This window comes from Ceratina calcarata, unplaced genomic scaffold (genome assembly GCF_001652005.2).
Source record: "Ceratina calcarata isolate Rehan_Ccalc_2016 unplaced genomic scaffold, ASM165200v1 scaffold180.2, whole genome shotgun sequence".
Lineage (NCBI taxonomy): Eukaryota > Metazoa > Arthropoda > Insecta > Hymenoptera > Apidae > Ceratina > Ceratina calcarata.
The window spans coordinates 1,202,364-1,216,839 of record NW_017139431.1 but is presented as its reverse complement, the minus strand read 5'-3'; the positions used below and the strand labels follow the sequence as shown (position 1 = coordinate 1,216,839).

The following is a 14,476-nucleotide window of genomic DNA, read 5'->3' as shown; positions in this document are numbered from 1 at the left end:
AATAATGTATCATTTCCAATGAGCAAACTATAGAGACGGATATTACTGGCATGGGTATTTATAATATTATTATTGGCTAGACTTTATAAACATAGGAGCTGTTTCAAATTTGAACGATCGCTATAGTTCTACAGGCGCGTTTATTTTCATCGTTCAATTAGACTTTGTTTCATTGCTTAGCCGAAACAGAGATATATCATACTAATTCTTTCGAGAATAACAAGAAAGGACATCGTTTTTAATGGTCCAATTAAATTGATTGTAAGTTCACATGAATTGCTATCAATGTAATCGCTTCGTCGTGTTCAATTATTATCCCTCGTAAATTATTACCGCAGTGCGTCACGTAATTCTTGATTGTTCATCTTAGAACCCATTCCATGTGCGAAATATACGGTTTAAACTTAAACTCGCAGTCAATGAGGAACGGCAATGAACAACAACAATTTCGCAATAACAAATGACGATTATTTATTGGTTCAACTATTTTTATGTAATTATGCGAAGATAATGTAATATTTGCCATGATTATTATCGTGTAAACAAGATTGTCCGTGAATCGACCTTCTCCATTTTCCCTTCGTTTGCTAGCCGGGGAACAAAGTCCACATTTGTTTCTTCTATTTCCCTGGTACGATTTAATGAACATGACCAACCAGCCGCGTGGCATACGGTCAGCGTCATTACTGTCAGTTAGCGAATGGCTGATCAGTGCATATATATTGATTTATCAGCTTTCATCACAGTCCAATAGCATATACAATGCAAAAATAGTTGATTTATACAATTTTTTCCAATTGGTCGCGATATTATGGTTATTGCTGTATGAATAATGAGAATTAATGACAAAATTAATTATGCAACGAAATGTTGCGTAACAGCGAAAAAACAGTGCATGTTTACTGTGAATAGATTTAGACAGAGACTTGTCGTTAGGAAAATCGTGGGCGCGATTTCGTTGTTCAATTCCGGGTATGTCTAACATTTCCCCAAGAGTAATGACTCACAAACATTAATTGGTTGTTGAAGAAACAATGTACGATTTTCTTAGATTTTCATACTAACAAACAAGATGCGTGAACAGGAAAACTTTTTCTAATGCAGAATATGGCATTCCCCTAAGCTCCACAAATGTGACTTTTGAGTCACGCGTACTTTGCGCTTGACTTCATTGAAATCAATGTCACAATTTTCTTAGCATAATTCTGTTTCACTTACAATGTACTTAAAATTTCCGCTGGTATTTAGTCATGCAAATCGGCGTACAGGGGCGAAGTATTAATTAGGGAAATCTTTGTGTGTACATAAAGAAATTAAACGGAAGATTCCGAGTTTTCTTCACCTACGTTAAGATATCAGACTCGTTGGATTCATGAAACGATAAGCGAAGAAGCAACGAGTATCCTTCCACGTGACGAACGTGTGCTATGTACGCTGAGTGATAAAATGATGATAGAGGTCATGAATGACTAGGGTAATGCGAAATAAACTCCACGTTCCATAATTTACAACCGGCACCTATGAACCGTTAACATAACTCAATTGAGAAGAGAGCTTCGAATCATCTAGAAGCGGTTGTACTCCGGTTCGGAGGGTCCTCGTACCGAAAGCGTTAGTGCCAAGAAGGTGCGCCCTGTCCGGTCAATTACTATAAATAGAATAATCTTTCTAACGATTCATTGCTCTAACATGTTAACAATCCACTTGTTCAAGGTCCTCAGTCTTCGTGAATTCTATAACTGCATTGTTCGTAGAATGTTGTCGATTAAATTCAGTGTGTTTAGTCATGCAAATCTCATTTCGTAATCTCTAAATAAAACAAAGACATGACAGACAGACCCACGATCTGAGATCGTGGACAGACCAGTAAAAGAAGTTATTGTGATTGAAGATACTCCAATACGCTGCTGAATTCTTTTTGAATTTCCAGCGCAACGCGGCTCTTCTGCTTTCTAGTTACTGACGGAACACTAAAGATGTCAGGCGAGTCTCGAATCGATACGATTCGATCAGTCGGTGCGCGCCGCGCCGGCCGCGCCGGCCGCGCCAAGCGGTGTGCGCGACGTGGCGTTGTGTGCTTTACAAACGTGACGTTTTCATTCATTCGATCGACATAACATGGCGTTTACTTTGTGGACACTTTATGAGGCAACCTTATTGTGGTTAAACGCCGTTTGCGTTTTAAATGAGGATAGGTTTCTCGCTAAAGGTACGTCGTTTTATGATCATGCAAATCCTATGCCTTCATGTTTATGTCTGATTTCATCCGGTAAATTTTAACTAACATGACTTATTGGTTATGCGAAGGTTTGTATTTGCATCGTATTGTACGAGAAGTATAGATTATAAACTTGCCTTCGGGACACTAGCTCGTCCCTTGATTTTTTGTGAACGCTCAATTAGGTATCTTATTAATTTTATTCTGTAATCTTTATAGTCGGTTGGGCATCGTGGCAAAATGTCCAAGGCTTCGGCGAACCACCTTCGATAAAACTGCAATTATTAAATCTAATCAAATCGATACGAACGGTGATGCGAGGTAAAAATACAACATCGTTTTGATACATCTACTGGGTTGGCAAGAAAGTAATTTCGGTTTGTATAACGCTATGTATTTACAAAAACTGAAATTACTTTCTTGCCAACCCAATATATATCTTATTGTTCGTATACAATAAACAATATGATGAACGTTTGTTGCAGTACCACTGATATTCCTGAATATCATAACTATTACAGTGAAACTGATACTTGGATGAGAAAGTCTGATAGAGGATGTAAATAAAAGAACGGATTGCTACTGTGAAATCAAAAGATTACTGTAAATAACTGGTAAATTAAATTCCATTATTTTTATCTTTGTAAGAAAAATGTAGTGTTTTATTTTCCATCCTAATGAGCTTTCATAGTTTCTTACTGCTGATACGCTCATGATTTATATTTTCTTTTATTGATCGTATTTCTTGTTACTTAAACACGTAGAGAAATGTCTTACACGCGTAAGATTGTCGCGAACTTCCGTCAGTTTCTTTTCGTTATCGCGATTACAGTATCCTCTCTCGAAAGATAATTTAAATCGTAAATCGTCGAGTGGATCGTAAATTATCATCGATGTGATGGAAGGCGCAGGTTGTCGAGCAAGACGCACAAACTTGTTTGTCTTTGTATGTTTACGGCCGATGTAATGGCGCGCGAGCGCGCGCGCGGGAGACCAATGATTTTCCCGTAACTTTCTCCCCTTCTTAGCTTTCTCAGGGTAGGAGTATCTCCGTGCAATCAATGACCAAGTGTCATGACGATTTTACATTCTGTCCTCCACGACATTTCAATTTCATTTACCCTTTGAACATCCTTCAAGCGACGAACGCAATTCACATTTTGAAAATATATTTCAATCTCTCATTCATACTAATATCGGTCGGTCGATTCAAGAAATTGTGAGGTAATATTAAAACTGTACCGTCTCCACGAGATGATCTCCTTCACAGCGATACTGGTAAAGGTGGCGCACAATGTTTGCGTAATCGACTTGTTCGATTTACACAATTTCTGGGCACGTACGGACCCCTTAAAATCTCACGACTTTTTTCCCCCTCTTACCTCTTACACGGTTGCAAGTGCGACCTGCATTCCCTGGACTCTTTCGCGTAATACTTATCGAGTTACATAAGTGATCCTCACTAGAGAGTCGATCTTCTTTCCTCATTTTTTCTTCTAGTGACCGGTATTGGTCACATAAGTCGTTTCAAATAATCATAACAATCTCAAATGTTTGATATATAAAAAATAGAAGTTAGAAGAAGTAAAAAGTGAATCTGATAATGAGTCTCTTGACTAAACTTATTTGAAAATTTTTGAGAATTAAAATTGAGTATCGTCAGTTACGTCATCCTTGCCACGCTATAATTAAAGTTGGCGGAAGACGTCGATTTGAGCGTCGGCGATAATAATTGTTAGTCGGTACCATAATTGTGGAAGTAAGCGTGAGCGGCTTGCTTTAGGCAGTTCATTAAAAACGCGTCGTCCGTACGCGCGTTAACGAAGACGCGGCTCCGTATGTTAAGCAACTGATGGCAACTCAAAAGCTTGTGCCGCGGAAACGGGACTAGCGAAAGTAAAACAACGAGCAGGACCATTGTAAACGAGCACGTTTTACGAGCCGGTTGCTCGACAAATCCTCTTCCCATAATTGGCCGAGCGCATCATTGTGCGTCACCGTGCCCGCGTTTTTCTCTCCTTTCACACGCCACGACTTCCCTGCCGCTGATGGATCTCCTGATTATGCGTATCCCGTAGAAAAAGTCGGTTAAAGAGTATTAAGAATAGTTAACGTACAAAAAAACTAGGTTTCGAGCGACCGAGGTCTTTTCACGTATGAAAATAGGGGTAGCTGTCGTTTTTCTTCTTTTTTTTTCACGTTCAGTTTAACGTGAAGTTCTTGGAAAACCACTTGTACAAAAAGTTGGGCGACGGTGTAGAGTTTTGAATGGGCGTGCCGGTTTTCAAGGATCCTTGGGACATGAAATTCTACTCTCGGATTTCAAACTGTAGCACAGATCCTACTGCGTGTAAGTGTTCTTCCTCCTTTCGCACGGCTTCTGCCTGGTAGGCACGTTTATGGATTATGTACGGCTCTTACAAAATTCCACGGAGAATCTCACAGTTCTCCTTCTTTCCCCCTCTGTCTCCTTTCTCGACCTCGCCATCCCTGCTGGCGAAGAGTCACGGCACTTTCCCCGCTGGACGTCGTACATACATACGTAAGTCCTTTTAGAACGGTCGAATCGTTGTCATTTCGATTCTCTCGGTATTCAAATAAATACTTGTCTTTTGTCACTTGTTTCGTGGCTAATAAAGTATAAACAATTGCGTATGCATTTAAGACGCTTCCTGGCTGGTAATAAGAAATGGTGGACATCAGTGTTGGTAGCTTAGTGGCCCATAACAAAGTTGTTTCTTAGTATTTCAATGACGACACATCGCGAGGAACATCCTGGCAAAGGCCCCGAGACTTCGTGCAATAACTCCTCTTATCCTTTGACACTTGCCGTTCTCCTAATATTAATTTTTCCTTGTTATCATGATATCGTTCCCATTTTCAAGGATCGAGGATCCCTTTGTACCCCGTAATGCGTTGCGCACTTCGTTACGTAATGCCGGGCGCGAACGCGACGAAGTCATACGAAATACACAGAAACGTAATGATTCAATTTAGGTCTAGCGTAGCGTCCGCGATTTATTCTCCATGATGGTGAGTTTAATTGCGCCAGACTCACATTGTCCCGGTCGCTGAATCATTACTTAATTCTAACATTCATTTCTCAACGTTTAATTACCCGACCTACAGAAACTGTAGTCCTTGATCGAAATTGTTTTGCGAAAATTTTGTACATCCTGATATTACTTTAATCGTGCTATTTAACTGTACTTAGTTTGTATACTCGTGTAACATTTTCGAGCGACGAATCCACCGTAACAGATCGATTCGTTACCTCTCATTAAATATTATGGATCTAATAAGACACGCTTATGAGTTCCTCTAACAGAGGAAATTCTCGTGACGGCCTTAATAAATCTGTTACGTGCACCGGTTGCGTGAACGTCGAAATCTAAACACGCGTAAACGATTTAATGCGGCGCATCGTGGATCGTTACTCAGCATATAAACGTTCCGTTATTATAGACACATGTATACCTAGCACGAGTTGTAAAAGTTTACGAAATGCGTCGAGGAGAACTGTAAAAAGTCCGCTGAATTCTTCGTTACTTATCTGTTTCGCGACGTGACTTAAAATTGAGAGTACCGTATACGTAACACGGTCGAAGAATTCGTGAACGTTCGAGAGGGTAGGATATCAAGCCACTTTCGAATCCCTGACCGGTGGCCAGGCTTCTCAGATCCGCTTTGCGAGCATTTGTTAAACGTTGTTCGTGAGAATTTACGTCATGTCCAGGAGAAGCTCGCAGGCCCCGAGGGTCTGCTGGCGGCCTGCGTCGTTGGTTCTGATCAGTGAAAGGAGAAAGGCGCTTTCTGGACGAACAGAAGCAAAAAATTGCTCGTCTTTATAGGAGGAGGAGGAGGAGGAGAAGGAAATGAAAAAAAAAAACTTGGAAAGATGAAGAATCGCTATGGCTGAACGATCAGAGGTCAGGACTATGTGGGATTTCGAATAGAAGTCGTAGTTATAATATTTAGGTAGTGACTAGGTCGATGAGGAAAAGAGAAATTACGGAGGAAGAGGATTATTATTGGAGAAACGATGCGTTCTAATTGAATACTACGGCGATTATTTCAACGGTGGCGACGTTTTTTTTTTATTTTTTCTACAAAAAAGCCTTTATACAAATGTAAAAAAAAAATGCGTGGTTAAGGAGTATCTTTTAAGATATATAAAAAATAGAGTGTATGTGTATTCTTTTGTGTACGTGTATATCCGCGTTAGCGGCCGCTGCGTTCATCGAGACGATTACTTAATCTTCATTTTTATTTTCTCGACGTTTCAATGCTTTTTGAAATATCTGGTGGACCGTATCGGATGACGTACGGATGCTCTAATCCTCCTCGTACCGTCGAATGATGCAGCGGACGCTGTGGAAAGCGTGTATAAATTGTATTTACAAGGCGCGTTCAAGCGCCGATCACGGCTTCGACTCCGACTCCGACTCCACGGCTTGAAGTCTTGAAGAATCGTATGAGGATTAACCTCCCTTAAGATCTTACTCTAGTGATTTGTTTCTAATTTTTATCGGTTCGAGCTTTTATCACTTAGTTCGTTGGATCCCTCATGGATCCGACCGCGACGACGATGATTTTGGTACGACAGAAAACGACACCACGTCGACTGTCGGATCGTTAAGCCTTTGGCCGATCGTTCGAACGCTCAAGTTCACTCCTTGAGCTCTGACCCGTTGAAGCGACGACCTTTTATTCCTCAACGAGTCAGCAGCTCGGTGGAGTTCCTTCCTGTACGTACACCCGCGATTCCTTCGAGGATCGTGGCTCGTTGAAGCGACGACGATTTGATTTCAACGAAACAGGAGCCTTCGGAATCCATTGTCCGCTGTTACCTTGTACGTACAACCTTGACTTCATCGTCCTTCTCTCACGAGAACCTTGATTCGCTGAACGACCTTTGTGTCCTCTTCTTACTAATACTTTTCTTAACGATCCTCTGTCACGACGATCTTCCGAGCGGGACTTGGAGAGAAAACAGGTTTCAGTTGAAAGAACTTCCTTCGATACGTTAGAAACTTGCCCAGTGATTATCTTATTTTACTATTGATCGGTTTAGTCCTGGTTTTTCATTAACCATATTCGCTAGGAATTTCGGCTCGAAAGATAGTCGCGGTGGTCGACTGGTGTCTCCACTCGCTCTTTCTCTTTCTCTCCCTCTCTCACACTCCCATCATCTAATCTGCGTTTCAAGTTGGACAACCGTTTTAAAACGGTGCACCGTAGCTACCGCTTGGTCTGCTTGGTGCCCCGTAAGATGAACTTGGTCCGCTTGGATAGCCACCAGGGCCCTGGCTCACTTGGTTGAACTGTGCTACCTGGATAGCTTGCCTGATTCCTTCGAGATCAACGCCTACCACGCGGGTTTGATAGCTGGGTACACCGTAAGACGAGCTTGGTACACCGTACGAACTGGATGGAGCACCATAGCTCGAGCTGGGGGCATAACCGCCACCACCACCTCCTCCGAAACCTCCGGTCTGCTGAGCTTGCAGTTCTTCCTTCAGCAATATTTGACGGATTTGTTCCAGTAGGGCTCCGTCGACGGATGCTCCCTCGCTGGTTTGGTAGCCGGTGGATACTTGAGTGTATCCGCCACCGCCTCCACCACCAAAGGAAATTCCACCGCCGCCACTTGGTCTGCTGTAGCTGTAGCCGGAAGAAACTGGTGGTTCAGCCAGGGCGAACCCTGCTAGACCGACTATCATACACTGAAAAAATAAAAGCCAACGAATACGTTAATTGCGATTTGTTACGGTGATTATTGTTGTGAAGTACAACAAAGCTAATCAGATTCATTCGAAACGAAGGTACAATTTTCGATAAAAAGCGTCGCCAAAGGAGAAATACGTATTGGATTATTCAGGAGTAGAATAACTGATGAACAAGAGGAAAATTCGAAATCGACTTGATCACTGAAGCATAATTAAAACTAATGAGAAGTCACACGCTCAAGAGGGAAAGCTACTATGCGAGATGCCGTTAACAGAGAAATTGGAGAGATACACGCGGCTTAATAATGTAATCCGATGATCGGATAGAGAACGTAATCGCAGCAGATATTCCGAGTAGAAAATCTATTGCAACACGTGTTAGAAATCGAGAACACCGATCACTTTTTTTTTAAACTCGCATAATCTCACTTCGGAAAAGGAATCTCTACACTTGTCTATGCCCACTCACAGACGCTCTCTCTTTCTCTCTAGCGAATCACCTCGATTTGGTCAGGATAGTGTTTGGAATAAGTCAACGTGCTTACCGCGACCAGAGGATTCATGTCGGCTTCTGCGATGCCGCTCTGTTCTGTGACTCTGTGCAAGGTAGACCAGGGTCCTTTATACCCCACGAGAAGCAGGGGGATACTTGTGGCCCCCACGAAGAAGAGACGGGGGCCTCTCGAGTGAGAGTAATTCAGCTATGAGACGATGCCCACCTCCCTCTTTCACCCCCTCGTCCCTCCTCCGTCCTTTCAATTGTGTTCGTTTCTCTTTTTCTCCGCTGGACGATGCGTCCGACTCGTCCTCGTCGTACTCGCGGGAGACGGTTTGCCCCGTCGAGTAGCCGAATTCGGACGATCCGTCGCGCCGTTACGAAACAGCCCTCTTCTCGGATCGAAACGGCAACAGGTACCAAGTTGCGTCCTAGACCTAGACTCCTGGCACACACTCGATGCCTCCGGTCGTCGGATGATTTCACAAATTCAACGAGACTTTGTACAAGAGCCGATCACGACGATACTCTCGATCTTCGTGCCGGGTTTCTCAAATAGGTAACTTACGTGACGCAATAGAATGATAAATTTAGGGTACCACTCAATGATAGACGATTATTTCTCGAATGGGTGAAACCTGTATGTAAATTAGTTAGAACAAAATTGTTTACGAGAAAGTGTCTAATGTCGTTAATCATTGAAATTCTTATTCGACATTTCAGCCGGTCCATATTTGTCTTACTCATTAAGTGGCTTAAATAAATTGTAATCTCTATGCCATTTGTATTCTACTGGTATTTTCGTGAGATCGTTAAACACCGCGCGCAGATGACGAAAACGATGACCGAGTTTTATATATGTAACCTACTTCGCTGCAATTTGCGATACGTCAATGTTGAACGAATTGATTTTCTACTTTATGAAAAGCGTTTTTAGTTTAAAAGCAAATTTCACTCTAGCTTCAAGTTTAATAATACGAGCAATCAATTCATGCTCCGAACGGAAATCTCATAACCAATTTCTTCATATTCCCGTCGAACTCGTTTCGTTTTTAGAGCACAGGAAGCAGTCGTATTTCATTTTCCCTTGAATTCCGTTCTACATATATATCTATCGTTTTACCTTTCGAATTGAGACAATCAAATCACGACGATAAATCCTCCGAGTGATCTGACTGCTTCTGTGACTACCGTTTATGAAAATTCATTAATTTCTTAACATAGAATTCGTGAAATACTTTGCACAATTCTGCGTTCATTTTACGTAATGCCGTTACGTAGCGAGCAAAAGATGTCGCAGGAACGCATTCCTCGAGCGTATCCTAGAGTCACCCGTTAGATCGTTGATCCCTGTCCTCCAGTGGGAGAGTATCAGGAAGAAAAGTACGCGGTCGACCGTCGTTGTATCATCCTCCGCGAACTTCCTCGCGTTTCGAGCGTAATCACCGTTGCTTGTGTTGGCATCGCGCTCATCTCGCTTGTTCCTGTGTGGGTCCGCATTTATTGAATTACACTCCGCAAACGCGTCCTACACGCAGAGAAATATCAGACGATATCGAACGTTGTCCAGCCACGGTGATGGTACCGCGAAACGAGAGGGAAAACGCTTTCTTCGATGCGGAATTTAATTATACGGCTCGTGAACTCTCGACCCACTTGTGCCGACACGTTCCGATTCGACATTCCTGTCATCCTTTCGGCTCCTTGCTTTCCTCGCCAGGTTCCTCGTCCCATTTCCGGCCAGGCTCACGCTCGTTTTGCTCGCTCGCGCATACACACGCGGCCAGTCGTAGCTGCGAAGCATTTTCTCACTGTTCATCGAAAACACGCTCGATTACAGTTTGTTTATTGATTAGTGGGACGTTCGGTCTCTGGAAAAACTGGGAGCAAGGTGTATCTCGGTACTTACTCGGAACTCATGCATAGATTATCGATACAGGAAATGCGAAATTCAAATTTCTTTTTTGTGCTTCGAAGGATATACTGTCGCTCGCGTCGATTTTTAGCCGGTAATACCGTGGAAAAGTTTCAGTGATACGAAATATATTATACGTTCAGCATGCTAGAAAGTTTTAATATTTCCCCTGTAGAATAAAGGCTTGACAATATATGTAACTTATAGTAATCCAGTTCTGGATTCGTCTTCTCCTGTTCGGGTGAAAGTGATTTTTATCCAGTTCACTTTGGCCTACATTTTTTTTTTTTTTTGCTACAATAAACTGTTACGCGTTCCAGTTCATAATTCCTTAAAGTAGGCACATGCTCGGGACGCGACTGCGATCGAACGAACGAAAGCGCCGGTAGGTACGCAGACATTAAATCTTCGAAATCATTAATGGCAGCGACAGCTACCTGTAATGTATGGTTCACGGTGGGCGCTGTGTTTGTCGCACGGTAATTTATCCCGGTGTATTTAACCGAACTGAATAAGAGAAAGCCAAAGCTGCGGAGGTGGAGCGAATCCGGTCCCTCGCTTTTCATTATAAAAATACATGGACCAAGGTTTGTGCTTATCGTACTTCATCCAGCTTTTCAAATTTTTTCCATACTTCATACGAATCACGGATTATTATGAATATAGCATAATAAAAGTTATCTAAAGTGATTTCATACGAGGAAAAGGAGAACGCATCGAAAAACGTATCATGTAAAGGCAGAGAGAAATGCATTCACACGGTATAATATCTTCGAGCAAGAGTGTCGACCGGAGATTGAATGCAAAAATTTCGATTTCCTTTATGGTTAGCGGGATTCATCGTCGCTTGTCGATCCCAATGACTCGTAATATTTTCGATCCCTCGAGTCACGTCTCGCTGTGTACTGTATCCGAGTTTCTCGGATATTAATGTTGCAGGGTCGTAGGAAAGAAGGGGAATCCGTGAGCCCCGGGCTTGACTTTCGCTCAGGCGTCAGAGCTTCTCTCGAGAATGGTCCTCTTCCTCTTCGAGGAGTTTAGTTCGCCTCGTTTTTGCCCCATCTCGACGAGTCGCATCGATCGTGATCGTTTCTATGAATCGATTGGCATGTTTAAAAAGAGAAAAGATTCCGATCGTCATTCCACGCGTTTGATGCGTTTAAAATGTCTATCTAAAACGCTGGGTGTCCGTTCCGTGGTTCATTATTTCAATATAGAAGTAGTTCCAATGTAAAAGCATCTACGATGTATGAAGGAAAGAGTCTTGAACAGTGTCTTGATTAGCCGTTTATTTAGGTAATTAAGCAAGCATTTGTGGCGCAAGTGATGTTATGGACGCAGCATACTTTCACGGTCTTTTATATGCTTTTAAAGATTGACATTAAAAATTCTGAACTCTCCCGCGTAAGAAAAAAGAAAGTGTTCACTATTTGGATTCCATTCCGAAATAATTTTGAAAAAATCATAAATCTGTTGGGTCACGTAATCAAATATTCCGGATACCCGTGCGATAAAAGTGTTTCACTCCTATGAATTTTAATGAGGTCGATCCTTCATCTATTTAAAGAACACGATATATTTAATATCCGTGATCCGTTCCCCGCCGCTTTATTTAGATTCAGAGAATGGGTTCTTACGATCGGAGAGGATGCGCGCGGAAATCTCGCGAGAAAAAAGTTTAACACCGTAACGAAATTGTGTGTAATCCCGTGAGGTGAAAGGCTTAAGTCCAAGTGAAAGGTGAAGGGGAAAATATTTTTACAATGGTGCTCCAGACAAAATTTGGTGCATTGTTAAGAATCTGACATTCGTTCCTAAGCCAAGTCGAGGCCTAATTCGATGGTACGACTCGTCATCGAGCCGCGCGGTGACCCGTTGGCATAGTAAAAAGTCATGAATTTACTGTACAATAGACCGGAGTAACGTCAATGGGATACTTGACACATTAGCATGCTAATGAGAATGTTTGAGCCAAGTAAATGTTTACTGTATTCCCATGAATAATATTTCACTTTGCAGGCTATGGTTGCAATATGCATATTTAAACGTCTCTGCGAATTCGTAATAATCCATAAAATGTGTATGAATAGCTCGTCACCACGTAGAATGCGATTCGGGTCAACTGCGGTTTTTAAAATTATAGAAAACTCGAGAGAATTTTCAGATTAAGTGATACGTACGTTCGAGGGAGCGGCTATGAAAGAAAGATAGATCTGTGGCAACACGGTGGAGTTACTCGTTAGCGATGTACTGGTAACTAAGGCAAGTAGTACGATTACGCAAAATTGCTTACGGGAAACGGAGCAAGCCTGCGTTTAGTCGTTGCACAAGAAAGGATGCTTCCTTTCCCGTCACCTCTCATAATACAGATTGTTTCAAATTATATTTACACCTCCAAAACTGGACTGCGTATGAAGAAAGAAAATCCGAAGTATCTATACCTATACGCAGATCATGTTTTTACTGAGAAGGCATGAAATTTGATCGATTGCGTTCGATGAAAGCATTTACTTCAATGATTTACTCTGCCGGTTGCAATTGAGGATATCGATGACGAAAGCGATAGACTAGCTAATGGGCCTGATTCGTTCTCAGGTAATCAGGAATGGCGAAATTAAGCAAAGATATAAAATGATCTCATCGCTGAGAAATTGGTACAAGTGGGTAGAACTTATCACTGTGAGAGCAGAAAACACGGTTGAATCTGTAACCACGTTAATGAGAGATCTCGTCGACGTATCTCGGCTCACACGTCGTGCGATGTTTATCGAAATAATAAAAACGAAACGTTCGTTGTCTTTATTACAGAAGTCAGCTACGGAAGGCCAACGCACGACACACATTTTAACAATAATCCTACAACTTTTCCTCGCGTCAAAAGTAAACGCGATAAGAGTGTCCTCGATGCAACGAAAAAAATAAGTTCTTATAACATGAAAATGAAAATTATTTAATTTGATTTGAAATAGATTCTAATGGCACGCTAATATAAAATTAATTTTTTCATTTTATCATTAAAATTAATCAATTAATAAATTTATTTATTTATTTACATAAACAAGATTATAAATAATTCAAGTCGAAGATGTGAACTACTGAGTGCGCACAGTCGAGATGTGCAAGGAAAACACTAATAGTCGGTGACAGCGTGTATTTGCCAGCAAGAACCGGTAATACTATAGCCAGAGACGTCCTAGAAGAGCGTCATGAACATCTTCCCATGTACGTAATTATCACTGTGGTATGTGAAAACTGGAGAAACGCTTCCGGTTGGTTTATACGGGGCGAGATGAGTTAGAACGCAAACCTATCTATTTTTTGAACACCCGTCACGGGTTACTACCGTTTAATAACATACGTGGAATCTCGTTACAAATTCTTTTCTTAATCGTTCCATTAACAACGACGAGAACAGCAACAATTATCGAAAGACTGATTTTCTTCAAGTTTTCTCCAGTTTACCGTTAATGGTGCAAAAGTTATACGATTACATAAGACTACGACCCATTGATAATTCTTAAGTAACTTGTGACAAAAGAGTGACGAAACTAGAAAGGGAATTGAAAAAATATCTAAAACTATTCATTGGCAGCTTGACATTTAAACCGCGGATCGCACGACGCTGCTAATTTCGCGCAGTTTTTGGCACTGTTTCGCGAAATTAAGAAATCCATTATTGTTGACGAGCGTTAAGCACGTACATAGGAGTTTGTTGTTTCTCTCCTTTCGCTTCTTTCTAATCAGCTTGGCACCGTTTTAATCTCGCCGCTTTCCTTTCCGGCTCAAAACACTTATTTGGCACGGCGCGGCAGTGGCGCGGTCGTAACGTCCATTAAAATGCTTCCTTTGCCCATCTTCTTTTTCCCGCCGCTATACTTTTACCACTCGTCACGTAATCTCCAGACAGCTTGATACATTTTTCTCACTCTGATTTACGTAAATATAATTACGAAACTCGCTCTCAATAGTTCGATTAACAATTGTTAATTAGCGAGCTCCGATGGGGAAGTAATATACCGCGGATCTGCAATTCTGAACAGATGAAACGATCGCCGGTAATGACGAATAGGAAGAGATCTTGGAGGATGATCTCCAATGACGGCCGCAAAAAATAGACG

At 41.8% G+C, this 14,476-nt stretch overlaps 2 protein-coding genes across 2 annotated transcripts; one reads left to right on the top strand and one right to left on the bottom strand.

The window, feature by feature from the left end:
* Positions 1–2,006: 2,006 nt before the first annotated feature.
* On the top strand, positions 2,007–2,871 carry LOC108633003 (immediate early response 3-interacting protein 1). The gene is made up of 3 exons (XM_018037905.2): positions 2,007–2,209; positions 2,438–2,539; positions 2,704–2,871. Exons 1-3 carry the CDS (start codon positions 2,119–2,121, stop codon positions 2,757–2,759), a joined length of 249 nt encoding a protein of 82 aa, XP_017893394.1. The 5' UTR covers positions 2,007–2,118; the 3' UTR covers positions 2,760–2,871.
* A 3,247-nt stretch (positions 2,872–6,118) lies between these two features.
* Positions 6,119–13,360, bottom strand: LOC108633004 (pro-resilin). The gene is made up of 2 exons (XM_018037906.2): positions 8,493–13,360; positions 6,119–7,944 (listed from the first exon to the last, which is right to left on the bottom strand). Exons 1-2 carry the CDS (start codon positions 8,508–8,510, stop codon positions 7,441–7,443), a joined length of 522 nt encoding a protein of 173 aa, XP_017893395.1. The 5' UTR covers positions 8,511–13,360; the 3' UTR covers positions 6,119–7,440.
* Between the last annotated feature and the right edge of the window lie 1,116 nt (positions 13,361–14,476).